This window comes from Oryctolagus cuniculus, chromosome 10 (genome assembly GCF_051225735.1).
Source record: "Oryctolagus cuniculus isolate XC-2025 breed Fujian yellow rabbit chromosome 10, ASM5122573v1, whole genome shotgun sequence".
In the NCBI taxonomy this organism is placed as follows: Eukaryota; Metazoa; Chordata; class Mammalia; order Lagomorpha; family Leporidae; genus Oryctolagus; species Oryctolagus cuniculus.
Window position 1 is genome coordinate 98,598,075 of NC_142876.1, and position 26,432 is coordinate 98,624,506.

Here is a 26,432-nt window from a genome sequence, read left to right on the forward strand (position 1 = left end):
CAAGAACGCTGCATTTTAAACATGGCTGGGCCTTTAAAACCATGACTCACAGGTCCCTCCCTGAAACCCAAGACCGAAAAGGGAATGGATTCTCTGCTATCTTCATTACAGAAAGGAAAACAAATACCAATTATCTGAAAATCTCCCACCCAGAGAAAACTGCTCCTACCATTTTTAGAATCTTTATTTCTTTCTGTCTACTTCAAAGGCAGGCTAAGAGAAAGACAAAGATTTTCATCTGCTGGTTCACTCCCAAATGCCCACAGCAGCCAGTGCTGGGCCAGGGAGAAGCCCGGATCCTTGACTCCAGCTGGGTCTCCCACCCGAGTGGCAGGGGTCCGAGCACTCACCTCCCAGGATGCATCAGCAGGAAGCTGGATCAGAAGCAGAACAGCCAGGACTGAACCAGTATTCCAATGACGTGGCTTATCCCAAGTATCGCAGGTGGTGGCTTAGTCCCTTAACCACAAAGTCCACCCCATTCCTACCATTTTGATGTATAACCTTCTAGAATTCTCCATATAAACTTTTTTACCCATACAAACTTTTCCTTTTTAAAAATGAGACCAAAGTCTACATACTGCTGTGCGACCTGCTCTCTTCCTGTCACACACTCCTCCTCTCTGCAGCTATCCCGTCATTTCTTCCCAGCAGCACAAAACCCGACTGCACGGCTTTGGGGCCTCTGGTTCTCTAACCCCCAGCTGTACTTCTAGCTACAGTCCTGGAATGCTTACCTCTGTTACATATGCTTTCTGTATCCGCCTGCTTCTTCCTTAGAATAAACTCTGAGAATTCAAACTGTTAGGGCTTTCAACATTTGGTTTAAAACTGTCCTTCCTGGGGCCGGTGCTGTGGCGCAGCGGGTTAATGCCCTGGCTTGTAGTGCTGGCATCCGTATGGGGGCCAGTTCGAGACCCAGCTTCTCCACTTCCAATGCAGCTCTCTGCTATGGCCTGGGAAAGCAATAAAAGATGGCCCAAGTGCTTGGGCCCTGCACCCACATAGGAGATTCGGAAGAAACTCCTGGCTCCTGGCTTTGGATTGGCACAGCTCCGGCCGTTGTGGCCAACTGGGGAGTGAAGCATCAGATGGAAGACATCTCTCTCTCTCTCTCCTTCTCTCTCTGTAACTCTGACTTTCAAATAAATAAATAATTCTTAAAAAAAATTAAAAAAGGAAAACCTGTCCTTCCTGAAGTGTGACAGCTCATTCAGTCACCAGCCCCCCATGACTGTTCTGCTCCCCAGAAGGTAGCGTGAGCTCACTGCCACCCGTCTCCCCCCGGAGGAAGGTGTCTCCCTCAGCTTCAGCACCCAGATGATGCCCCCCAAGATGGCAATACTCCGCCACGACACACTCATCTCGTAACTAGTCTCAAGCTGCGCACCAACAACTCAACGGCGGTCCCTGCAGATGCCAGCTCTTCCTGCTGTGTCCTCGCCCACGGGGATGGAAACCAAGCCAGCTGACACACCCACAGGCCACTTTTGCTAAACAGAATGTCTAACTTTGGTGGGGGAAAACTTCTCTGTGGCCACCGTCAGCCGAATTTAAAGCAAATCTGTCCACAAACATTGCTTCTGCCCACACGCCATCCCTAACCAGAGTGCCGCTCCTCCACCTCCCAACCTCACTGTCCCACTCCAGCCACCTCTCCTCAAAACGGAGGCCCACACTGGTTTGCTGCCTAGGGCTCTGGCAAAGGTGCAGCCCGAGGGGAACTCACGTAGAACTGAAAATGCAGGAAGTGGGCCAGCACCCTGGGGGCCACGGCAGGGAAGGCGGCCAGGAGCGTCTGCAGGTACACCTCCAGATCCTTCTCCCGCTTCTCCACCAAGCTCCGCGAGTTCTTCCCTATTATCTTCTTGGGCGGAAGCAGATTCTTATCAATCTTCCTCTCCGTGACAAGCTGTAAGAAAACACAAGCACATCAGAGACCAAGAGTCCCTGCCCACGTAAGCCCAAGGCGCAGAGCTGGAGGGCAGGTGCTTGTCTTCTACTGCCTTCCTGGCACCAGTGCCACGATTAGGGATCCAGCCAGCACACCCAGGATCTGGCCTCTTCAAACCCACATGGTGTGGGACGCATCAACACAATTCCAAATGAGTAACTCCATTTGGGGACTCTGGAAGCAATAGAAAAGTTATACGTCTGGTCCCTAGAACTGCCATCTTCTCCAAACGAGGATGAAAACCAATCAAGAAGAATGCTTGTCTATAAACACACTGCCAAAGGCCCAGGGAGAGGCAGCTCTCTCCAAAAGCAAAGAAAGAAATGGAATCCTGGCCAGATATGAAAGTACAAGCTGTGGACCGGCTACAGTTAACTGGACCAAGTTCAAACCTGTCCCTATCCCACTGAGGACTGACAACTTTTTTTTTTTTTTTAAGATTGATTTATTATTTGAAAGGCAGAGTTACAGAGAGAGAAAGAGAAACAAAGATTTTCCATCTGCTGGTTCACCCCTCCCCACCAAATGGTGCAACAGATAGGGCTGAGCCAGGCTGAAGTCAGAAGCCAGGGGCCCAAGCACTCGGACCATCTTCCACCGCTTTCCCAGGTGCATTAGCAAGGAGCTGGATCGGAAGCAAAGCAGCCGGGACCCAAACTGGCACCCACACGGGATGCCGATGCTGCAGGTGGCAGCTCCATCTTCTGTGCCACAAGGCCGGCCCCAGGACTGGCGATCTTAAAGCTGAAATTCAGAAATTCAGATATGCCCCTTGAAGACTGTCTCAGGGGTCCACCAGTTCCTTTTTTTTTTTTTTTTGACAGGCAGAGTGGACAGTGAGAGAGAGAGAGAGACAGAGAAAAAGGTCTTCCCTTGCCGTTGGTTCACCCTCCAATGGCCGCTGTGGCCAGCGTGCTGCAGCCGGCGCACCGCGCTGATCTGAAGGCAGGAGCCAGGTGCTTCTCCTGGTCTCCCATGCAGGTGCAGGGCCCAAGCACTTGGGCCATCCTCTGCTGCATTCCCAGGCCACAGCAGAGAGCTGGCCTGGAAGAGGGGCAACCGGGACAGAATCCAGCGCCCAGACCGGGACTAGAACCTGGGGTGCCCGCGCCGCTATGTGGAGGATTAGCCTAGTGAGCCGTGGCGCCGGCCTCCACCAGTTCCTTTCACAATTACATTAATAGGCTGCTTTAGCAAAGAAGTAAACTACAGGCAAGCAGCCTATTTTGCCTTAAAACTCATGTGTGGCGTAACAGGAACTTGACCCCAGCGCCCCAAGCTGAGACACAGGCTCACAGGTTACCTTTTCATGTAGATCATGGAAGTCGCTGTAGCGGTGCTTGACCGTCCACTCGTGGCCGCCATCAGTGACCCGGATGATGTAAACCTAAAAGGGGAAAGCAATAGCCCTAGTGGCCGGGGGAGCCAGCCCACAACGGGTCCCTCTCCCCACAGCGATGACTTCAGGGCCCTCAGAGAGCACCCTGCTCCTAAATGGCCAAAATTAGAGACTGTCCTTGTCCAGCGGCCTCCGCACTTGACCCCTGTTGAGCAGGGCATCCCTCTCTCAGACCCCGAGGCTGGGAAGCTCAGGAGATAGGCCTGTGGCTCCACCCATCAGTGAGGACTGGAAACGTGACTGTACAACAAGCCACCTCTCTGGTTCGCCTTCTGCTCCCAGTGAGTTCAAACCCAGCCTTAGCTGCAGAGGCCACCCCTTCCAGGCATGCAGAGCAGGGCCACGACCAGCGAGATCAGTCTCTCTGCCCTATCTCTTTCCCAGTGCCCTGTCTACCTCCTGGAAGCAAATCCTTTCCCCACTTTTTCAACTGGTTCACGGCTATGGTTTCTGGCGCTGAGGAGGAATCAAGGGACCAGGAAGCTTAGGGGGAGGCAGTGGCAGGCAACGGCGCCCTAACAGGCAGGCAACGTGGCTTTCCATTTGGGAAGACCTGGGTCCAAACCCTCGCTCTGCCGTGTCCTGGCTGTGGCTTACGCATCACTCATGTAGGTGAATAGGAGCCCAAGTTCTGAGCCTCAGTTTCTCCCTCTTAAACTCTGGTAGGTTTAAGCAGCAAGGAAGTTACTCATACAAAATGCTGCCAACAGGGCAGACGTCATCCTAACGTCCAACGAGGCAAACCCAGGGACAGATAATGAGGGGGCCGGCAGGGACCCTCACTTCCCCTCCACACACTGAGGGGCTCAGCCCGATATGGAGACCCCCTCATGCTACTGCAGCCCACAGAGGAGGGACAGCCAGTCCTACCCCTCGCCTAGCGGGGCCCCAGTCCAAGTTTCCTGCCCTTCTCAGTGGCAAGCAGGGAACTGAGAGAAGAGTCACTTCAGCTTAAGCCCGTGGCTCCAGGACCCGCCCCAGTGCCTCTTCCCACCCCAGCCCCCAAAGGAGAAAGAGCCAGAGGAAAAGCCACCAGGGAGGGGCCTTAGAAGGTGGACCAAGAGGGTGGGCACAGGGGCAGGGTCAAAGCCCCCCACCTTCCAGGAACAAAGCACAAGGCAGGAGGTGCTCACTGCATCCCAACCCAGGGCCGCTTTTTGCCAGGTACCCCACCAGGCTCATGGCTTGGCACCTACCCTCCCCTACTCCACGGTCAGAAATCAAGCCCCCTTTCTGACCTGTCTCCCCTGTGGCTTGGAAGTATGTGCCAGGGCTTGCTGCCTGCCCCACCTCCGCCTACAGCCAAAGCCACGGGGTTATCCCACGGTTTCTGGATCCGCGTTCAAGTTCTGAGACCACCCCCCATTTCCCCACGGCTGGCCTCCACCCTTCTCATCTCCACCAGATCCCCAGGGTCCCCTGTATACCAGTACAGCCCCTCACTTCTCAGAGCACATCTCTGCCGCCATCCCAGCCACCCCCCAGCAAGCCCCGCCCCCTCTCCTTCCCCGCCGGCAGGGCCCTGGTCCTTAACCCTGACTGCATCCATCACGGATCTTCCCCACACATCCCCTTCCCTCTCGGACCCCCTGACAAGGCTCCCCCCTCTCCACGGCTACCACCCCTCCAGGCCTAGAGGATCTAGAGGGGGTCCGCATCATCTGGACAGCCCCTCCCTCCCCAGAGCCCCTTTATTCCCAGATCCTCCCTAACCCAAGTCTCCTTTTCTGATCGCATACCCTTTTCCGGAACCCTCCCTGCGGACCTGCAGAACCCAGACCCCTCCCCAAATTTCCTATCCCAGGCCCCTCTCCTCGGAACCGCAAACGCCTCCACCCACTCCAACCGGCCGCGGGACCCTGACCCCTCCTCATGCCTCCTCAACACCCTGACTCCGGCTGCCACCCCTGGTGCGGGTGCCCACGCCCCCAGCACACCGTATACGTGTCCACGAGCTCGGAGCCCACGACGCGCGCTTCCTTGGCCGGCTCGGCCTCCCGCTCGGGCCCGAAGCCGCCCGCCGAAGCCGCCATGTTCGGGGCTCCGCCGCCACAGCCGCTCGGCGCAGACTGGCAGCAGCAGGGGCGGGGTCAGCGTCCCACCGCCCCCAGGCACCCGCCGCCCCCCGCCCCCGCCTCGCGCTGCGCCGCCATCTTGGCCCCGCTGCTGTCTCAGCCTTCGCCCCGCCCCTCGCGCGCAGTGGACGGTAGCCGCCGCCGGCGCGCATGCGCACCCCGCGGGACCCGCTCGCTCCCGGCGCCTGTGTTTGCGTGGCGCCGCGGCGGCGCAACAGAACGCAGAGTGAAGAGTCCCAGCCCTGGAGAAAGGAGGCTGGAAGGCTTGTGGCCTTCTGGGCTACGGTTCCGCCCGGCTCAGTTTCTTTCTCCGGAAAAGAGGGCAGTCGTAGCGCATCCCCAGGCTGTCAGACTCATGCCCCTCCTGGCAGGAGACAGGAGCTGGGCCCGTGACTCGGCCAGTCCCAAACCTCTCCAGGCTTGGGCATCTGCTGACCCGGTGGCCCCTGGAGAACTTAGCGAGCCCAGCACGGAGTAGTCTGCCAGCCAGGGAGTTTATCCAGCGGGAGCTCCGCAGGGGTGGGGGCGGAATCTGGAGAGGAGCTGGCATGGTGGGTGGAGGGAAGGGGACGGTCTGGCCGCTGTGCGCGAAACCCCAGGTGGTGTCCTGCCTGAGCGCAATGTGGGGGGAGACGGGCTGGCCCTGCCCGCCCCCGCCCGGGCAGGTGCCACAGTGCTGCCCAGGGGCAAGGAAGCCCTGACCCGGTGGAAGACCCAGCTACAGGTGAAGACGCTGGGAGGGGGAGGTTTCTAGGGGTGGTATCTGAGTGCAGCTGGCTCAAGCACGGGGCAAACTGGAGGCCTGGGCCGTGGCCTCTCTGGCACTTCCAGCTGAAGGGCTCCGGATTACCCGGTCCTTCACCGGTTCCATGGCACCGTGCCTTGGCATTTGGCATCTCTCCGCAGGGCCCTGCACCCCCCGTGCTGGCCTTGTCCCTCACTTGGGGAGGGTTCGCTTAAGGCAAGGGCTGCCGAGACTGCCGAATCTTGGCCAAGTCAGCACTCCTCCAGGGCCTTGGTCGTGTGCATCCCCACGACTGGGTGGAAGGTTGAGCTGCCGCATGCAGGCGTGGCCTGAGGCCTCTACCTCCCCCCATTCGTTCAAGAAAGCTGTCTAGGGTGGCAGAGCGGGGCAAGCCACTGCTTCCAAGGCTGGTGTCCCGTCTCAGACTGCAGTTCGAGTCTGGACTGATCTGCTTCTGATCCAGCTTCCTGCTGATGCGCCTGGGAAGGCAGCAAACCATGGCTCAAGAACTTAGACTCCTGCCACCCATGTAGGAGACCAGGTTGGAGTTCCTGGCTCCCGGATTCATCCTGGCCCAGATTTGGCTGCTGTTTGGGAGAGTGTTCCAGCCAATGGAACCAGCCCTCTTTCTCTCTCTCTCCTGTTATTCTGCCTTTCAAATAAAATATCTTTTAAAAAAAAGAAGCTTTTCTAGGGAGTCTTACGTGTGGTGTGAGGGGCAGAGGGCTGCTCCTTGCAGCCTTGCATCTGCTCCCTGCCCTAGGCAAAGGACACAGGGAGTCTGGCCAGCCCGAGCTCCCCGGGACGGGGAGGGGGCGGAGGACGCTGCACGCCGCGGTGGGCTGGGCTGGGCCGGGAATGCAGAGCAGGGCTATTTAAGCCGAGGCCCAGGGCTGCTGGCAACCCCAGCAGCCGTCCTGTGAACTGACAGCATGGATGACATCTACAAAGCTGCGGTGAGGAAGCAGAGGGGCAGGGCTGGGGTGGGGGAGCCGCTGGGAACTTAGCCCAGAATGGGGGCGGGGGGACCCCCAGCAAAGTGGGGGGGACCCAGGAGAGGCCCACACAAACATGCATCTTCAAAGGGACGGTGGGTCTGGCATTGGGGGGGGGTTCAGTCGCGTGGAGCTGGCAGGGTGAGTGGAGGGGGTCAGAGCCTTTGCCGTCAAGCCCCCTGTTTCCCGTGTCTGTAGGCTGTTTGCCCATCTCGGCCACATCTCTGCATCATGTCTCCGCATCTCTCAGCTCCCCTGGAGCTGCCTCTCTGAGTCTCTGTGGCTGTCTCCTGGCCCTCCCTGCCCCTCGCACCCTTGCAGTGCCCCTCCAACCTCCACTTCCTAGCTGACTGGAACGTGGCCAGGGGTCGTGAGGAGCAGGCTGCAAGACCCGAGTCCGGGCTAGGGAAGCTCAAGGCAGGGAAGGACTAGGTGTGCGTGCAGGAGAGGTGGGGCAGGGAAGACGGGAACCGACAATGAGGGGCCCAGCCCACGGGTAAACTCAGGGCTCAGTGGTTTAGCTGGGGACGAGGGTCAGGGAGCAAGGGCTGGAGAGTGGTCACCCCAAGTGCCTGCACCCTGCTGGGGTCACTGAGGGGCTTCAGACCCTGTTCCATCCCGGGGGGGTGACCTCTGCCCCGGGGACAAGCACATGGGAGCCCAGGCGCTGTCCCCAGGGGAACCCTCCCTCAGCCCCTTGAATGCGGCCCCACTCCTAGGCAGGGAAGGGCTATGGCTGGCTGTGGGGGTGTGCCCACCCACCCCCACCGGGGGGGTGGTGGAGGCAGCCCTCCGCCCAGTGCCCATACATGGCCTGGCGGGGCTGGGGACTAATTTTGGCTCCCTAGGCGACAGCAGTAGGCCAGGGGGCCAGATAACGCTGCCCCACCCCCAGCATGCCGAAGTCCCAGAACAATCACCAGGTTTAACTTTGTCCCCCGTTAAAAATAGCCCAGTGGTCACCCTGGTCAGGTTACAGAGGGTGGCTTTGCCCGTCCCCACCCGAGTTTTATTGTCCCAGCCTGAGGGACAGCTGTCCTTCAGGCCTCGCAGCTTGGGTTTCATTAGGGAGGCTGAAAGGGCGTTGAGTGGTCACTGGCTATTGTTACCCCGGGTCACCTTGGCCCTGGAGGGGGTGCCCACCTGTCACCCTGGCCCCGAGCCCAGCCTCAGTGAGGCCAGCTGTGTCACCTCAGGGCTTTGGGACAGGAAGGGAGGGCTGAGGTCTCTTCTTGGTGGCCTGGCTCCTGGCTTCAGCCTTCCCACCTGTGGGACAGTTGCTTCCCTCGAAAGCAGCCAAGGCCTGAGTCTGTGTCCTGAGACCCCTTTTCCTCCCTAGGTAGAGCAGCTGACAGAAGAGCAGAAAAATGGTGAGTGTCCCCTGCTGCACTGCTGGGGACAGCAGGGCCAGGCTGGGGGAGTCCCAGGAGAGGAGTCCCAGCTGGAGGCCAGAAGCTGGGCCCCCTGGCTGGCACCTCAGCGGTCTCAGAGGGAAGAAGGCAGCTTGGCAGCTGGCCCTCTGGGGTCCTGGCTGCTGAGACGCGCTGCTCTCTCTCTGTCCCCGGCCCCACCTTGTTGATGCAGAGTTCAAGGCGGCCTTCGACATCTTCGTGCTGGGCGCGGAGGATGGCTGCATCAGCACCAAGGAGCTGGGCAAGGTGATGCGGATGCTGGGCCAGAACCCCACGCCCGAGGAGCTGCAGGAGATGATCGACGAGGTGGACGAAGACGGTGAGCCCCGCCTGCCCGTCTCGCTGGGGTCAGGCCTGGCTCTGTCTGTCCAGTGGCTGTTTAGCCTGTTTGAGCCTCAGTTGTCTCGTCTGTCAAATGGGCATACTGACCACGCTCGCCTCCAAGAGGCGGTGTGAGGGTGCAGGGAGAACGTGGGGCTTGTGTCCAGGCCGCTGCCTCACGGCATGCCGCCCGCATCACAGGCAGCGGCACGGTGGACTTCGACGAGTTCCTGGTCATGATGGTCCGCTGTATGAAGGACGACAGCAAAGGGAAATCCGAGGAGGAGCTGTCTGACCTCTTCCGCATGTTTGACAAGTGAGCACGCTGCTCTTGACCTCTGAGCCTGCCACCCTGACCGGGCAGAACTGGGGCAGTGGGCAGCCTCCAATTTGAGATGAAGGGACCCTGTGTGAGGGGGGTGAGGGGTGCCTCCGGCCCTCCCCACAAGCTGCAGCCCCGGCTCCCCCTCAGAAACGCCGACGGCTACATCGACCTGGACGAGCTGAAGATCATGCTGCAGGCCACGGGCGAGACCATCACGGAGGACGACATCGAGGAGCTCATGAAGGACGGCGACAAGAACAACGACGGCCGCATCGACTACGACGGTGAGCGGGGGCCGGGGCCCTGCCGCCGTGCCCTGCCCGGCGGCCCGCTCACTGCCTCCTGGCCCTCTCTCCACAGAGTTCCTGGAATTCATGAAGGGTGTGGAATAGACCCAGCCTTCAGCGGGAGCCGCCCAGATGCTCCGACTCCAGCTGGGGTGGCGCCGGGGCGGGGCCGTGAGGGTCAGCCGCCCCTCGCCCCGACCCTGGATCCCTCCCCGGCCTGCGGTGTGAATAAAGCCTTGCCCCCCAGTGGCCTGCCTGCCTCTGACTGCCCCCTCCCGGTGCCCGCGCCCTTCCCGGGGTCTGCGCCTGCTCTGGATCCCCAGCCCCTGCGGGAAGCCTTGGAGTCTCTCAGGGCCTGTGGCCGTGCTCCACGCTCTGCACACTGCTTTCTATGGCTGAAGTAATGCATTCGCACAAGCTTCTGGGACGCAGCTGTGGTCAGGGCAGGTGGCAGCCCAGAGCTTCTCTCCTTGAAGGGAGCCGGCAGTGCAGTGCCTCTCAGCTCTGCCTGCGGGGAAGCTGGCCCTGTGGGACCCAGCAGGCCCTGGCTCCGACCCACAGAAACATCAGCTCCTGGGGACCGAGGGGCGTCGCGTCGGCCCTGCTTCCCCTCGCCCATTTCACAGGCGGGACCCCAGGGACCTCGAGAGGTGCCGGGACCGTGCAGGACACCCCGGAGTTTGAAGAAGAGTGAAGCTGCCTGGCTGGGGCTCTGTGTGATGGACCGGTTCCTGTGACTCTTAGAGGCTGGCGGCTGGCAGGGGCCTCTGAGCTCAGTGCAGATTCCCCGGGCCAGAGCGGTGCCAGCACAGGGGGGCTCGCCCTGGGAGGCGGTGGGGGCTGCAGGGAGGCCGAGGTGTCAGCGGTGGCACTCCCAGGAGGGGCAGCTGCCGCCGGCACCCAGGCTCCAGCCAGAATGCCCGCAGCTGTCCCGGCCTCTGCACCTGTGCCTCCACCCAGGCAATTCCCCACACAGGCCTGGCATTCCAGAGACACTCTTGGAATTCTGGGGATGCTTCTGGTGGGGGCCAGAGCTGCCAGGAGCTGCCCGGGAGCCTCAGGCCTGCCCTGGGAGCTGGAGAACTCGGGGAGCCCTACAGACATGCAGGGGCAGCCAGAGAGATGAAAGGGCCACAGTGGACAGCCCCCGACAGCACACCCACCTTTTACTCACACACCTGCCATGGGCCTGGCCATGGTGGGTGCTGGGATGCATGAGTGAAGCCTGGTCAACCCACGGAGACCAAGAGTGAAGCGAGCGCAATGGGAGCACCAGTGTGGGGCTGGAATAGAGACTGCAGAGGCGTGCTGGGCCCGCAGGTAGTCTGGGAGGGCTTCCTGAAGTTGTTGATCCTTTGAGCAAGGCTTGAAGAACCACAGGAAACTGGCCACGGTGGGGCAAGGGAAAGGAGTCAAGCCTCCCTCAGCAGGTTTGGGAGAAGGGGGTCAGGGCCAGGCCCCACGAGAAACTCAGTCCAGGTGAGGGGGAGGTGGGGGCAGCAGGAGCCCCCCCTGGGCTGGGGCAGGGTGGGACGATGCTGTGGGAAGGGAGTGGGGTGCAGGGGCTCAGGGCACGTTTTGGAACCAGAACGGGCAGAACTTGCTGAAGGAATGGGCATAGAGGCAGGAAGTAAGAGGCGGGAGTGACTCCTAGACTTTTGGCCCAACTGCCAATTCCCGGGCTCTGGAAGCCGGGGAGGCACAGGTTCCACGGTGGGGTACTGGGAAGCGGAGGCCCCTGTGCTCATCTAGTGGGTTTCACATTTTGAAATCCCAGACTTGCAAAAATAGCACAGAAAGCTCCCGCTTGCCCTTCACCCAAGTTCCCCAAATGCTAACATCTGAACTAACCACAGCATAGCAAGCGCGCCCCGGAAGTCAGCACGGAGGGGGCGCTATTCCTTCACGTGCCCTCGTGCTGCCCAGCGTCCCCCCTACGTCCGCTCCGACCCGGGAGCCTGAGACCTCGCCAGCGGCCATGAGCTTCCCGGCCCCTGCCAGAGGGTGACACTTCCTCAGCCTCTGCCCCAAGACCCGGACCCCTCTGCAGAGCTCCCCCGCCGGTGGTTTTGTAGCTCCTCGCTCGATGCAGGTTTGCCCGGGGGGCCCCAGGACTGACTCAGGTGACGCTGTGCGAGTGCACGGAGGACGAGCAGACTCTTGTCCCTGTGTGCAGATGCCTCCGAGACAGGTGGCAGGGACATGAAAGCAGGTGGAGGCAGAGCGCGCAAACACAGCTATCACAGGCGCAAGAAGCCCGTTCCCAGCCCGGGCACGGAGGAGGCCCCCAGGGGAGCTGGAAAAGAGGGGTGCTGGGCTGGGTGCTGGAACCCCCAAACGCAGGCAGTCTGGGGGAAGGGACACGGCCACAGGAGGGAGAGACCCTCGGTGAGCCAGGGCCCAGCAGCCAGGAGGAGAAGAAGCAAGTGTGGGTGCCAGCGCGTGGCCCTGGGCCGTGGCCACTTGGGGAGGGTTTCAGCGAGCCTGCCTGGAGAGGGCTGAGGGGCAGGGCAGCTGGCCAGGCTGGACACCGGGACAGGCTGCCATGGAGAGGACCTGCGCTTAAGCAGAGGGAGCCGTGCCAGTGCTGATGGGGATAGCCAGTGAGGCAGGGATAGAGCGAAGTGAGGTACATGGGCGACCACGGCAGGCCAGCAGCCACAGGGCCTCCGGGCCCTTTTCCGAAGGGTCTGGTGACCACACTGGGTTGTGGATCCAAGCCGGGCCAGGAGAAAGGGGGGCTCAAGGCAAGCAGAGGCAGGCAGGTGGGTGAGTGGGGACAGTGGGGGACCAAGGGCAGTTGATGGTGTGCATACCTCATGCAGTAGAGGTCTCCCACGCAGAAGGTCACAGCCTGACCTGGAGGGCAGGTGGCCTGGGCTAGGGGGGAGAAAGGGATTGGCAGAGAGGAAGACAAGGACTCCAGAGGCATGGGGTGCCGCGCAGGGGCATCTGGGGAGGGGAAGAGAGGCGAGCTGTCTGTGAAGGAAGCGGGGGTGTGCACCAGCTCCAGAGAGGCCAGCCGTAGCCCCTCTGGCTGGGCCGGCCTCAGACCAGGGCCATGTGTGCCTCGGTTGGAGCCCCATGGAACTGTCCTCCGATCTCTATCAACGAGGCGGGTGGGCAAGGGGCTGTGACCTTCCATGTTCCCACCTGGTGGCACCTGCTACATGAACCTGCACATCACGCATGAATTGGCCCAGGGCTTAGAGTCTCCCAACAGCTCAGGGCATCTCTCCCTACACACATTGCCTAGTTCTGTTTCCTGCATTCAGTACTCTGCCTCTGGACTGTCATCCTTCCCCTGGGTAGTGTTTCCTCCATGAAGCCTCTCTTGATTTCCTCCATCAGCAGCAATCACTGGAGGTCTCCCACTGGCTCTGTGTGGTTGCCAGCTGTTGTCTGTCCCCTGCTTTCTGCTGCCCCACCATCACCCCACCACGGAGGGCCTCCTGCAGTTCCATCCTTGTCCACCAGATGGCACACAGTACATGTGGCTGGGCCTATAGATCCGTGGTCTGTTCCTACCTACCACCAGCAAGGAGGCCCCCCTGTAGAGAGCCTCTCCCTGCACCTTTAAACAGGGAGACTGAGGCTCAGAAGGGGAAAAGCCTCACAAAGGCCACCCAAGGTGAGAGTAGAGACTGGACTGCCAGCCTCTGCCACGGAGTGCGCCACCTCCCACGCCCTGCCTCAGTAGACCCTTCCTGCAGCCCCAGCAGGGGACCTGACAGGGCTGAGGCCCCTGGGGTGGACCGGCAGGCTCAGGAGAGCTTGGGCCTTGTGCCCACAGCTGGTGGCCACATTCTGGCTGAAGGGCTGTCCGGCTCGATCTCCAGCTACACCTTGGCCCCCAGCCTGGCTCCAAGGCGACATATCTCCCCAGGGAAACCGGGGCCAAGAACCCGGTAACCGGCACGGCAGCCCTTGCACAAGCTCTGCTTACCACATGATGAAGCCCGGTTACACCCAAGGGGGCTGCTCCATGGCCCCGGGAGGGGGAAGAGCGCTGGGCCCGGTTCTGCAGCAGAGGCAGAGGCAGAGGCAGAGGCAGGGCTGAGTTGAGCTGTGTAGCCTGGGCTAATCCTTTCCTCTCCGAGTTTCCTGACCACCATCTGCGACGTTCAACCACAGGAGCTTGTAGGTTCCTGGGAGCTTTAACTCCAGCTCAAGTTTCACGTCTCCTTGGTGCCCAAGGCCTCAGCTTCTGAATGTAGGGGTCTCAGTGGGAACCACGGGGACCAGGGGCACGAGGCAGTCCCCACCCTCAGCCCAGATTCTGCCCCTTACTCTCAGCCCCCACCCCACCCCTCTGGGGCTCTTCTACCCCCAGTCAGAGTTCAGGGCAGGGGGCATGAATTCTGCAGAGATTCTAGGTGCCCTGGGCCTGTGGGGCATGGGGGCTCTGCGAAGACCCCACCACTGACCTGGTAACCCTGAAGTCCTTGGGTTTCTGGAAGGAATGGAGGCCCGAGGGAGGCAAGGTAATGGATGTCCCCTGGGCATGGGTGGATCTTGTCTGCTACCCCAAAGCAAGCCCGGTGAGCTGGGATGGGGCCTGGTGGCTGTGGGCACTGCCAGATGGGGACAGGCCTGGGTGGGGGAGGCTGCATGCCATCTCTTGCCAGTCCCAGATTGTGAGGTGTGACTGGTCCTTAGCCCCTGCCCAGGACTTGGAACCCCTTCCGTGGGCCCTGCCAGGGGAGCTGCAGAGCCAAGAGCACAGGAGGAGCAGGAAGCAAAACAGAGCCCAGCCAGACCCCTCCCAGCTCCTTGACCTCCGACCTCCCTTCCAGCCTCTCTGCCGTTTGCCATTTTGCGGGAGCCTGGTGACCTGCGTCCTGTGCAAACTGTCCCTGCCCCAGCCGAGTAAGGGTCTCCTGCCATGGGGAACCACCAGCCGGACACGAGAGCACCCAGTAGGCCCACCAAGCTGCAGGCAAAGCTGCAGGTGGATGGGAGGCCCTGGCCTGCTCCCCGCCTCCTCCGGGCCTCCCCGCCCAGGGCTGGGTGGAGCCGGCGCCTTATAAGTGACTGCCTGGTGGCCAGCTCGCAAACTGCAGCCGGCGGCAGGACAGGACCAGGGTGGCCGCTCCCTTTCCCAGCATGGCCCCCTCGGCATGGGCCATCTGCTGCCTCCTGGGGGGCCTCCAGCTCAGCGGGGGCAGCCCGGGCCCCGGAGTGCCCCGTCTGCGGCTCTCCTACCGAGGTACCGAGGTACCGGCCACAGGGTGTGCCCTGTGCTTTCCCATGCACGGGCTGGAGGACACCTCGGGTCTGTCCTGCCAGCCCGAGGCATGGAGCCCCTCCCCAGCACAAGCTTGTGGGGGGGTGGGCCTTGTGGCCCTACCCCAGGCTGCAGGCAGAGGTGGGAGAGACAGAGCCGTGCAGGGTGGAGTCTGAGAGGGCTGCTGGGGAGAGACCCCAAGGGGATGGGACAGAGAGAGATGGCGAGCGGGCCGGGGAGCGGGGACACAGAGGGCGCGCTGGAGGGTCTGTCTGGGCACAGCAGGGGCTCTGCCCAGAGTGGACAGTGGGGGAGTGGCTAGCATCCTGTCCCTGCAGGCCTCCCCTCACTCCCCAAGTCCCTCCATCCTCCTGCCCAGGGAGGGTCTCTGCGGCAGGGTCCCCTCTGCCCTAAACTAGACGGTGGGGTTGCGGCTGCAGCTGCACAGCCTCCAACAGCCTCTGTGAGACACAGCTTCTTCTTCGGGAAACCAGAGGGGTGAACACCTTCCCCTGGGAGCCCCAGTCTGAGTGGGGGCCACTAGCTTGTTCTGGAGACTGACGGGGAATATGGTCCTGCCCTGGGAGCTGTGGTTGTGGGCAGAGTTCAGGCTAGAAGGGAGAGCCTCAAATAAGCTATCAGTCATGGGGGGCTTCCTGGAAGAGGGTAAGTTTGGGGAAAGGAGTGGGTGCTAGGGCAAGATGCTCCTGTTCCCCAAGTTTCCAAGGGCTGCTCGCACCCCCTTCTCACCACAGCCTGCCCCTTGCCCTCCCATCACCTCCACCTCCCCAGCCAGAGGACTTAGGATCCTCCACTCCTGGACCAGTGTCCCCACCCAGCCCCTCCCGTCTCTGGACCCAGCATGGGAAGTGCCTTTGGGCCACAATGCTGGGCTGGAGGCTGCACGTGGCCTGGCCATACCCTTGCCGGTGCCCTCTCCAGGCTTCCCTAGCACTGGCCCCAGACTGCTGCCCTACCCTCCACCAGGAGCTGTCTTCCCTGGGGATGGGGACTGGGGATGGGGACTGGGGGACTGGGCACAGCACAGATGGGCGGGGAGGGTGTTTGCTGTAGGACCAAGGGCTAAAGAATGGAGGAGTGAGATGTAGCCCTGGGTGGGCTGGGGGGCTCAGAGCCTCCAGGCCCCACCCCAGGTTGGCAGCTCTGGGAAAGAAGCATTTTCCAGCTGGGAGGGGGAGGCAGCTGGGGAGTGGCATGCACAGCTGGGACCCTCCCCCTCCACGCTGAGCGAGCCAGCAGGCCCTGATCCGCCTCCCTCTGCCCCTGCCAGACCTCCTGTCTGCCAACCGCTCTGCCGTGTTTCTGGGTCCCCGTGGCTCCCTGGGGCTCCGGGCAATGTACCTGGATGAGTACCGAGATCGCCTCTTTCTGGGGGGCCGCGATGCCCTCTACTCGCTGCGGCTGGGCCAGGCATGGCCAGACCCCCGAGAGGTAAGCTTGACCCAGCGGCAAGGAGAGTCCAGATGGGGAAACTGGGACGTTGAGCCCAGTGCAGTCAGCCAGGCTGTGTTGCAGGTCCTGTGGCCGCCACGGCCAGGCCAGAGAGAGGAATGTGTCCGCAAGGGGAGAGACCCTGTGGTGAGTGTTCTCCAAAGTGACCAGACCGTCCCCAGCCCCACTGGACCTCCTTCCTATTCCCCAGGACCCCGGGGCCTGCCTGAGAGGCGGAGAGCCCCCCTCACCCTGGGCACCGCTCTCCTTTCTCCACCAGACGGAGTGTGCCAACTTCATCCGGGTACTGCAGCCCCACAACCGGACCCACCTGCTGGCCTGCGGCACGGGGGCCTTCCAGCCCACCTGCGCCCTCATCACGGTCGGGCACCGAGGGGAGGTGAGCCTGGCCCCCACCCCGCCCCCAGGGCTGGGAGCCAGTGACATTTCCTCCCTGCTGCCTGAAGGCTTCCCATTGAGCCCCAGCGGGGACGGAGGGGCAGGGACCTGAAAGGCGCCTTTGTGCAGAGAGTGACCCCATTAGTGACGCCTTGCATGAGGGCACCTTCCCCCCGCCCCCCACTCTCCAGCCGCACGCGATGGCACAGCCACAGCCGCAGGGTGGTGGGGCTGGGGCTTCTCTCCCAGGTGACACCCTCCTGCCCCTCCCCCCCGCCTTCTCTGCCCAGCATGTGCTACACCTGGAGCCCAGCAGCCTGGAGAGTGGGCGGGGAAGGTGCCCACACGAGCCCAGCCGCCCCTTTGCCAGCACCTTCGTTGGTGAGTGATGCCCAGACCAGGGAGGGGGCGGGAAGGTGGGCGCTGGCTGTGGCCCTCCTCCCCTGACTCTGCCTTCTGCAACCCCCCAACCCCCGCTTAGGCGGGGAGCTGTACACAGGCCTCACGGCTGACTTCCTGGGGCGCGAGGCCATGATCTTCCGCAGTGGGGGCCATCGGCCGGCCCTGCGTTCTGATTCCGACCAGAGCCTCTTGCACGGTGAGGCCTATTGCAGGCAGGGCCATTGGGGTCTGCCTCGGGGTTGGCATGGGGAATGCTGGAGGCAGGGAGGAGGGGCCATTCCGCTGCCTGGGTCCTGGTGCTGCTTTTTGGGCCCCCCCATCCTCCTGTCTTTCTCGGACAACCCCCTGACCAGCGTCCCTGTCACCTGTCCAGATCCCCGGTTCATTATGGCTGCCCGCATCCCTGACAACTCCGACCATGCTGATGACAAGGTGTACTTCTTCTTCTCCGAGACGGTCCCCTCACCTGACGGCGGCCCGGGCCGTGTCACCGTCAGCCGCGTGGGCCGCGTCTGCGTGGTGAGAGCCGGGAAGAGGTGGTGAGGGTTACATCCCTACTGCAACCCCTTCCCAGGCCCGCTGCCCTGCCCCTGAGCAATGGGAGTGGGGGTGGAGGTGCGGGGTGGGGCCCAGCGAGTGGGGCCCAAGGCTGACCCCGGTTCCCTCCAGAACGACGCGGGAGGCCAGCGGGTGCTGGTGAACCGATGGAGCTCCTTCCTCAAGGCCAGGTTGCTCTGCTCCGTGCCCAGCCCAGGGGGTGCTGAGACCCACTTTGACCAGCTGGGTAAGGGCGGGCCTGGGCTCTGGGGGCGGGCAGGGTTCAGAGTCCCCGGGCAGGGGCAGTGGCGGTGGCCGTGATGGCTATGCCCCTTCTGTGTCCCAGAGGATGTGTTCTTGCTGTGGCCCAAGGTGGGGAAGAGCCCAGAGGTGCACGCGCTGTTCAGCACTGTCAGGTGAGCAAGGCCTCCCTGTGCCCCAGCTGGGCCCAGCCCCCACCCCTTGGCGCCTGCTGTCGAGCTTCTGACTTGCCACCTGCGTCAGGGACCTCTGCCTCCGTGTCCTTGTTTTTTGGAGTCTCTGCTTGCTACAGGCACTGTCACCCTCTTTCCCGCCTTCCCACCCTCGGTGGCCAGCCTGGCCTGAATGTCTCTGCCCTTGGCAGTGCCGTGTTCCGGGGCTTTGCTGTCTGTGTGTACCACATGGCAGACATCTGGGAAGTCTTCAATGGGCCCTTTGCCCACCGAGACGGTCCTCAGTACCAGTGGGGACCTTTTGGGGGCAAGGTGCCCTTCCCCCGCCCTGGCGTGGTGAGTACGTGCATAGGTCAAGGAGAGGCCTGAGGGAGGAGAGGAGAATAGCCCCATGGGTGTGCCTGGGATGGGTTCTGGGGGCCTGGTCCTGGAGGGGTGTGCTGAGTAGGGGAGAGCCTCTCCCACAGGGAGGGCGGGCCATGGGGGTGCAGACAGCCTGGGCAGAGAGCCACCCAGGACACATCAGGCACCCCCTTTGCTGCTGCTGCCTGCAGTGCCCCAGCAAGATGACCGCACAGCCAGGACGGCCCTTTGGCAGCACCAAGGACTACCCAGACGAGGTGCTGCAGTTTGCCCGCACCCACCCACTTATGTTCCGGCCCGTGAGGCCTCGGCGTGGCCGCCCTGTCCTCGTCAAGACCCACCTGGCCCAGCAGCTGCGCCAGATTGTGGTGGACCGCGTGGAAGCTGAGGATGGGACCTACGACGTCATCTTCCTGGGAACCGGTAGGAGAGCTGAGCAGGGGCTGGCAGATGCGGGGGGCAGGCGGCCCAGGCCGGCCCTTCCTCTCGTGCCGACCCCTCCTTCCCTGCCCCAGACTCAGGCTCTGTGCTCAAAGTCATGGCCCTACAGGCTGGAGGCTCAGCTGAGCCCGAAGAGGTGGTTCTGGAGGAGCTGCAGGTGTTCAAGGTAAGCAGGGGTCCCTGGGAGGCCTGAGGTCTGAGCCTGGCTACAGGGCAGCAGGAACGAGCTCAGGAGCAGGGGCCTGGGGCTGCAGCTTCGATCCCTGGGAGGCGAGTGCCTGTCGGCAAAGCCCTGCCAGGCTTGAGTCATGCTGAGGAGGTGGCTGACACCCCAATCCCCAAAAGGTTCTGTGAGTCCCTCTGTTGACTCAGGCAGGGGCTGGTCTGTGTTTGGGGGACAGCCAGGACTTCTGGACTGCTGAGGAGCGGGGCTGTGAGAGGGTATCAGCTGGAAGGCTGACTGGGATGAAGGTCCTTTCCTGGGACCTGGCATCTGGGAAAGGCTGTCCGGTACTGGTGGCCACGGGGCACACTGACCCTGGCTGGGAGATGGGGCTCCCATGCCTGGGATAGGAGGAGGCTCAGAGCAGGGATGCGATGGAGCTTGGGAAGCTGGGGGGGGCTGTCCCACCGACCCCATGCTGAGACTCTCCTCCCACCGCAGGTGCCAGCTCCCATCACGGAGATGGAGATCTCTGTCAAACGGGTAAGGGCGGCCGACTTCCCTCCCCACACCCCTACCTGCATCCTTGGCCGCCTCCTTGGGCACCACCGTAGTCCTCTGGAAAGCTGCGCTGAGGGCCCAGGGCCAGTGGGCCACTGGAGGCACAGAGGAAGCCAGGTCATGTTCAAAGGCTGGCTCTCGTCAGAAGCGAAAAAAGTGCTTAAAAATAAAACCCAAGTTTTAGTTTTTATTTATTTAAGATTTATTTGTTTCAAGTGCAGGGTGACAGACAGAGAGAGTGAGTGAGAAAGGGAGAGAGATCTTCCATCCTCTGGTTCTCTCCCCAAATGGCTGCAACAATCAGGTGTGGGCCCAGCTGAAGCCAGAAGTCAGGAACTCCATCCGATAAGGGTGCAGGGGCCTGAGCACTTGGACCATGTTCCACTGTCTTCCCCGAGGCACTAGCAGGGAGCTGGATGGGAAGCAGAGGAGCCGGGACTCCAACCGGCGCTCTGATATGCCATGCCAGTGTCAGTGTCACAAGCAGTGGCTTAACCTGTGCCACAACACTGGCCCCCAGATTTTAAGTCAAATAAAGGAGCTCTTTTTTAGAGACCTGCTATGTGTCCTTTCCAAGTGGCAATAAGAGGGGACCTCAACAAGCTCATGGAAAACGGAATTGAAAGATGTTTACTTTGGTGCAAAAAAAAATTTGAAATCCATGCATATGGATTTTGTGTATTATGAGAAAACCATACATGGATTTATAAACTTTTTTGTATTTAAGTACAAAATTCTGTTCCCCATGAACTTTTCCAAGTACCCTTGTACCATCTCCTCCAGTTTATCTTTGGGTAAATCCCAAGTTCTGAACTGGGACTGCCTAAAGCAAGGTGCTCTGAAGTCTGAGCCAGTTGGGTAAAGGCATTGGGGTAGAGGAAATAGGTCAGCAGTAGTGAGGGCCTGGAGGAGCCCCTTGGAAAAAAGACGAGGCAGAGGTGGGGGCAGGTGTTTCGTGCAGTGGTTAAGGCCCTGCTCGGGACAGCCACATCCCCTATCAGAGCCTGGGTTCAGTCCCAGCTCCACTCCTGATTCCAGCTTCCTGCAAAGCAGCAAATGATGGCTCAAGTACTTAGGTCCCTGCCAACAATATGTGAAACCTGGACTGAATTCTGGGGTTCCTGGCTTGGGCCTGATCTAATCCAGGCTGTTAGGGAGTGAACAAGTAGAAGGAGGCTTGCTCTCTATCTCTCTCAATTTTTTTTATTTATTTTCATTTCTTTGAAAGGGAGGGAGGGAGAGAGAGGGAGAGGGGGAGAGAGAGAGGGGGAGAGAGAGACCCCAGGCTAGCCCTTCACCTTAGCCCAGGGTCTGGTATACAGCAGGGGGGTGATGGATAGTTTTTACTCTTGTGAACAAATCCAGGAGGTTCTGGAAGTTCTGGTTCCTGAAGGGGCAGGAGTTTAGGAGCCTGCTCACTGCAGGATCTGCTTGTGTCTCTAGCAAATGCTGTACGTAGGTTCTCAGCTGGGTGTGGCCCAGCTGCGGCTGCACCAATGTGAGACTTACGGCAGCGCCTGCGCTGAGTGCTGCCTGGCCCGGGACCCGTACTGTGCCTGGGATGGCACCTCCTGTACCCGCTACCGCCCCAGTCCTGGCAAGCGCCGGTTCCGCCGGCAGGACATCCGGCATGGCAACCCTGCCCTGCAGTGCCTGGGCCAGAGCCAGGAAGGTGAGTGGCAGCAGGTGTGGAGCAGGGACTGCCCTATAGACTCCCGACTCAGCCTGTGGCCCGCCCTCACTCCTGGGACAGCGGCCTCAAACTGTTCCTGTTGCAGCAGTCCTCAGTTTCCCTGTCTGGGCAGCTCCCATCAGTGTGTGGGTGCAGAGTCTTTGGACACAGTGACTGGCGAGGGTAATTGGGGGGAGGGTGTCAGGTCCCTGTCACACTGGTGGCATAGTTCCTGGGCTGTGGGAATCAATTTGTGACCCTGAGGGCCTAGGTCCCCTAATTCCAAACTTTGGCCAACTTGCACTTCTCTGCAGACGAGGCTTGGGGACTTGTGGCCACCACCACGGTCTACGGCACAGAGCACAACAGCACCTTCCTGGAGTGCCAGCCCAGGTCACCCCAGGCCGCCGTGCGCTGGTTCCTGCAGAGGCCAGAGGATGGGGGGCCTGACCAGGTGAGTGAAGACCCTGTCCCAGCCCTGTGTGTCCTGAGCTCACCTCTGTCCCTGAACCCCTGGAAGGTTCCACCTAAGAGAGATGTGTCTCTGGCCTCTGTTTCTGCCATCTGGCAGGGGCGAGGGCAGGGGGTGTCAGGCCAGTCCAACTGGAGCTCTCCCTCTCTGAGGGGCAGGGGGAGAGGGAGAACCAGGTCTGGGCTGGACAGGAAGACTCCCTGTTCACATGTACATGGCTCATCTCTGGCGGGTCTCAGTTCTCTGATCACTGGTCCTTGCCTGCCCCCCATTCTTGGCCCCATACTTCCCCCTTGGAGACCAGCTGTCTTCCCAGGCCCCTTCCTCCCCACTCTGGAAAGAACCGCCAGCCCCAGAGATGGCTTCAGTCTGGGGCCCAAAGCCCCAGATGGCGTGGGCTGGGCAGAGTGAGGAGTCTTCTCCCACAGGGCTGGGGAGGGGAAGGAGTCGATTGCAGGAGGGGCTCGCCCTGCAGCTTGGGAACCGGGGGAGGCCGGCCTTGGGCCAGCTGTTGGGCTGGGCACCAGGAAGACTTCCAGAGGGTGGAGGAGCAATAAGATGGAGTTACACAACCCTAACCACCCAAGCCGGCCCCCCACAGCCTGCGCACGTGCAGACAAAAGCTAAATGGGGCCCAGGCCACAGACTGGCTGGGATGAGAGCAGCCCTTCTGTTGCCAGCACCCTGTGGCCTGGTGTGAGCCTGTGTGCACGGAAGGGGACAGAGTGGAGGGGCGTCCCCAAGCCTGGTCCTGAGGAAAGCAGTGGACAGCCTCCCAGCCCCTGTGCCATGGAGGGCTGTGCACCAGACCCCTGGAGGCCAAGCTTGTTGCCCCAGAGCTCCAGCTGTGGGAGAAACCCATCAGCCGAGGTGGTGCAAAGCCCCAACTGCGGGCCCTGTCCGGGGAAGGTGAGGCCCTGCCTGTGGTTAGCTCACAGTCCCCCCCAAGAAGGGGAGAATGGGCAAGGGGAAGAGCCCGAGCCCTGGGCCCTGACAGGGGCACACGTGGAAGAGCAGGGAGCAGAGATGCTGATGGCTGCCCCCTCTCCCAGCAGGTAAAGACGGATGAGCGAGTTGTGCAAACAGAGCAGGGGCTACTGTTCCGCAGGCTGAGCCGCCTCGACGCCGGTACCTACACCTGCACAACGCTGGAGCACGGCTTCTCCCAGACCATTGTCCGTCTGGCTCTGGAGGTGATCCTGGCCACGCAGCTGGACAGCTTGTTTCCGCGGGAGCCAAGGGTAGAGCAGTCCCCAGCCCGGGGCAGCCTGGCCTCTTCCCCGCCCAAGGCCTGGTACAAGGACATCCTACAACTCACTGGCTTTGCCAACCTGCCCCGGGTGGATGAGTACTGTGAGCGCGTGTGGTGTGGGGGCCTTGGGGAGCGCCCAGGCTCCTTCCGCAGCCGGGGCAAGCAGGCCAAGGGCAAGAGCTGGGCAGGGCTAGAGCTGGGCAAGAAGGTGAAGAGCCGGGTGCAGGCGGAGCGCAATCGGACTCCGAGGGAGGTGGAGGCCATGTAGGAGTGGCCGGAGAGGGGGGATCAGGATGGGCCAGGGGAGCCAGAGAAGCCCCTGGCATCTCCCACCCAGCCAGCAAGGGCAGGGGAGGCCAGGATGCCTGATTGCCACCCACAGGAAAGACCAGGGGCCCCATGGAAGGGACCTGTGCCTGACGTGAGTCCCTGCTCCTCTTTATGCTCTCAGTCCCAGGCTGGAGCCAGCACCCTCTGGCTGCTGGCAGCCCCCAGGGGCCCTGCCATTTGTTCTCAGAGATGGCCTGACTTCCGGAGTACATTTCCGGTTGTGCCCAGAGGCAGAGGGTTGGGTAGTTTTTTCCCAGCCTAGTGAACAATGGCCATTTCAAGTGACTCTTAACATGGGTGGTGGCTCTAAGGAGGCCCTGGGCCTGGGGCCCTCAGGCAGCCAGAAGAGGTTAGGGTGGCCTCTAATCCAGAGCCTGTTAAGCAGAGCCCACCCTGGAGGGGCTGGAGAGGAAAGCAGCCATGCCCAGCTATCTCAGTGGCTCCCTGCTGGGCCCACTTCTCTTTCATCTCAGAATCTCCCAGGGCCTACGCCTTGGGCTCTACTTTATACGCCAGCGAAGGAAGGAGGTCCCACAGTCCTCCACGGCCCCACCATCAGGGCTGCAAGCTGACCCACAGGGGCAGGGTGGGTTCAGAGAATGTCATCCCTCATCTGCACATCCTGCAGGTGGGAGAGGGCACCTGAAGCAGGCGGGGTAGGAGGACACGGCTGTCTCAGCCGGGGCAGTGCAAGCACATGGGCTCATCGTGTGGAGGCTGTGCCAGCTGCAGCCGGTGGTCAGCTTCAAGGCGGAAATGAGAATCGAGAGGTGCTGGAGATGAAGTGAGAGTGGGAAAAACCCCCAGATGGGCTAGGGGACCGAGGAGCAGGAGTCCTTAGGGAATCAAGGTGGCTTTAGGATGTTTCCAAGTCTGGAATCTGTATTTTCCACTAAGTAAGAGCTGGGCATGGGTGGTTCATTTACCCAGCCTTTGTGTCTTCTAAGGGAAACAAATGTAAAGGTGAAAAGCTATGAAGAGCTGTAAGTCCTGCTGTTTCTGGGAGTGCAGGGAGTGCGGTCACCATCAGCAGTTTCCTGGGCCGGGGAGCCCTGATGTGGGGAGGACTAAATGAAAAGACACTCCCGGCCTGCACAGGAACTAGGCAGTGACGCACAAACAGGAGGGAGACAACGCACCGGGCTTGAAATTCCCTCCAAGAGGAAGAAAGGAAGGAGGGGGAAACAAGAGGAAAAGCAAGACAGGGCTTCCTGCCCCTACTGAAACTCCAACCCAGACAGCTTTGGGAGTCCAGTCCCCCATCCTGGGTGCTTCCACGGTGCTGGGATGGGAAACAGCCCCGTACCTGCTCCCCTTTCATTGGGCAGCAAACCCCAGGCACCCAGATTAGCCTGATACTACCTTGAAATCCTGTGGTAGGGTGCAGCCTGCAGGGAAGGCAGAGGTCAAAGCAGAGGAGGAAGGGGGTGGGCAAGCTGCAGAAGCGGGGAAGGGCAGACGGAGAGAATGCAGAGCCCCTGCCAGCTCTGCCCTCTATTCCAGGGAAGCAAGAAGAAAAGCCCAGGCTCTCAGTGGCCCTTGAGCTGGGCCCAGCTAGGCAGGGTCCTCTGGGGAAGTTACCCTGGAAAATGCAGGGAGAAGGAGCATGGGATCTCAACAGCACCTGGGACTCTCAGATGGCCTCTTGCCCCTTCCCCGGGAACTGACTGATCTGCTCCCAGAGCTGCACACACACACACACACACACACCCTTGCCTGGATCCTAGTTCTGGGGCCTGTGGCTTCTGTGTCTTCGGAGCAAGCTTCCCCTAATTACTATTGTTATTTCTATTGTCATGACGGCCCTGAGCTCTGCTGAGGAAAGCGGAAGCTGCCAGGAAAGGGACGGAGTTAATTTTACAACACATAATTATATCTGCATTGTATCTGTGTGTGTCTGTACTGAACTGCCTGATGTCAACTACGTGAGCTGCAAATACAGCCTCCTTCCCTCCCCTGCCTTGAGGAGAAGGAGCCACTCTGCGAGGGAATGGGGTGGGGGTGTAGGCATGGAAGGAGTCCGCCAGCTTTGTCTATGAAGCTGAGACTGATCATTAAATTAGGAAGACCCTGCCCTGCGGGCTTATGAAACTGACCTTCTTGGAACTTCCAGGAAGACATTCTGAACCAGAAAAAAACAGCGCTGGCAGGGGGGCAGCGGGGCATGGAGGCAGCTCCCTTTTTCCCAGTAACAACACTGCAACACTTCCCTCCTGCCCGCCTTCATCCCCAGCCACATACCAATGTATATTAAGGCTGCTCTGCTCCTGCCTGCCCCTGCCCGCCCTCAGCCTGGGGAGGAGGGGAGGCCCCAGGAGTCTGACCTGCTGGGCACACTGCAGAAGGCCCCTCTGACACTGGCTACCATTGCCCCCGGCGGCATCACGTCCCCTGCCCCTCAAAGAGACCTTGCCTGTGCAGGAGAGTGCTATTACCCCCACCCCCGGGGGTACCCTGGGCCTCTGGCATGGATGAGCCCCTGAATCCAAGCTGTAGACCTGCAGGCATAAAAGGACAGGCTGCTCACCTGTTCCATCGTGGGCTTGGGCGCCTCCTGCTGCTGCCTGCCTGCCTGCCATCTTAACACAGGCCTGACCTGACTGAACCCAACCCATCATCACTGATGAGAGGCATGGGGAGGGGAGCAGACGCCATCTCCATAGCCCCCGCACCCTCAGGGACAGCACAGTGTCTCTGCTCCCTGCCCCCCCGCCCACCTCCCATCCTGAGCCCCATTTCCTGCTGCAGCGATGTCACCCTTGCTCTATCTTCCTCTCACAGCTTTTTCCTCTAAGTCTCATGCTTTCCCCAGTCCTGGGGCCCCTGTTTCACAGTTTCCCAAACAGCTTTAGAGCTGGGAAGGGGATCAGAGCCGTGAGTTGAACATTCCCAAAACGGCATCCTGTGAAACAATGGTCCCCTAAGATCTTCCACAGTCAAACTGGAGAGTCCCACCGGCACCCAGGGAGCTGTACACTGCCGCCTGCTGGCCGTGTGAGACCCCAGAAGTCCCGAGACTCTCGTGTGCCTACTGTGTGCTCTGTGATTCTCCAAAAGCTTCTGCACGGAGCAGCTAACATCTCCTGTTTCTAACGCTTGGGAAATGATGATTAGATCACTTCTCTCCCGTGACACATGGAGTTGGTTCGTCCATCTCTGCCTTCAAAGCCTCTAGACGCTGGAGGCCCCGAGCCCCTAGGCGGAACAGCCACAT

General features: G+C 61.0%; 3 protein-coding genes across 8 annotated transcripts in view; 2 read left to right on the forward strand and 1 right to left on the reverse strand.

Moving 5' to 3' along the window:
- The window catches only part of NISCH (nischarin), a 35,325-nt gene extending 29,788 nt beyond the window's left edge, over positions 1-5,537 (reverse strand). For both annotated transcript variants that reach the window (XM_008260770.5, XM_051852340.3), the window contains exons 1-3: positions 5,291-5,537; positions 3,258-3,341; positions 1,730-1,912 (exon numbers count right to left, since the gene is read on the reverse strand). In XM_008260770.5, the coding sequence (XP_008258992.5) occupies positions 1,730-1,912; positions 3,258-3,341; positions 5,291-5,386 (363 nt within the window). In that variant the 5' untranslated portion in view covers positions 5,387-5,537. The remainder of the gene's footprint in view (positions 1-1,729; positions 1,913-3,257; positions 3,342-5,290) is intronic.
- Positions 5,538-7,074: 1,537 nt separating this feature from the next.
- Positions 7,075-9,762, forward strand: TNNC1 (troponin C1, slow skeletal and cardiac type). Its single transcript, XM_002713240.6, has 6 exons — positions 7,075-7,129; positions 8,508-8,538; positions 8,753-8,899; positions 9,103-9,217; positions 9,374-9,510; positions 9,587-9,762. Exons 1-6 carry the CDS (start codon positions 7,106-7,108, stop codon positions 9,616-9,618), a joined length of 486 nt encoding a protein of 161 aa, XP_002713286.1. The 5' UTR covers positions 7,075-7,105; the 3' UTR covers positions 9,619-9,762.
- A 4,791-nt stretch (positions 9,763-14,553) lies between these two features.
- On the forward strand, positions 14,554-25,104 carry SEMA3G (semaphorin 3G). Of its 5 annotated transcripts, none has more exons than XM_089306142.1 (16): positions 14,554-14,730; positions 16,032-16,192; positions 16,277-16,339; positions 16,473-16,592; positions 16,882-16,972; positions 17,073-17,189; positions 17,367-17,512; positions 17,663-17,777; positions 17,877-17,946; positions 18,156-18,300; positions 18,519-18,750; positions 18,843-18,934; positions 19,433-19,474; positions 20,936-21,164; positions 21,479-21,618; positions 22,689-25,104. In XM_089306142.1, the coding sequence occupies exons 1-16, from the start codon at positions 14,634-14,636 to the stop codon at positions 23,154-23,156; spliced, it is 2,328 nt and encodes a 775-aa protein (XP_089162268.1). In that variant the 5' UTR covers positions 14,554-14,633; the 3' UTR covers positions 23,157-25,104. The 5 variants fall into 5 exon arrangements, with proteins under 5 accessions (XP_089162268.1, XP_008258986.1, XP_002713426.1 ...); XM_008260764.5 differs by having other exon boundaries at positions 14,554-14,722; XM_002713380.6 differs by having other exon boundaries at positions 14,554-14,722; positions 22,692-25,104.
- Positions 25,105-26,432: the final 1,328 nt, after the last annotated feature.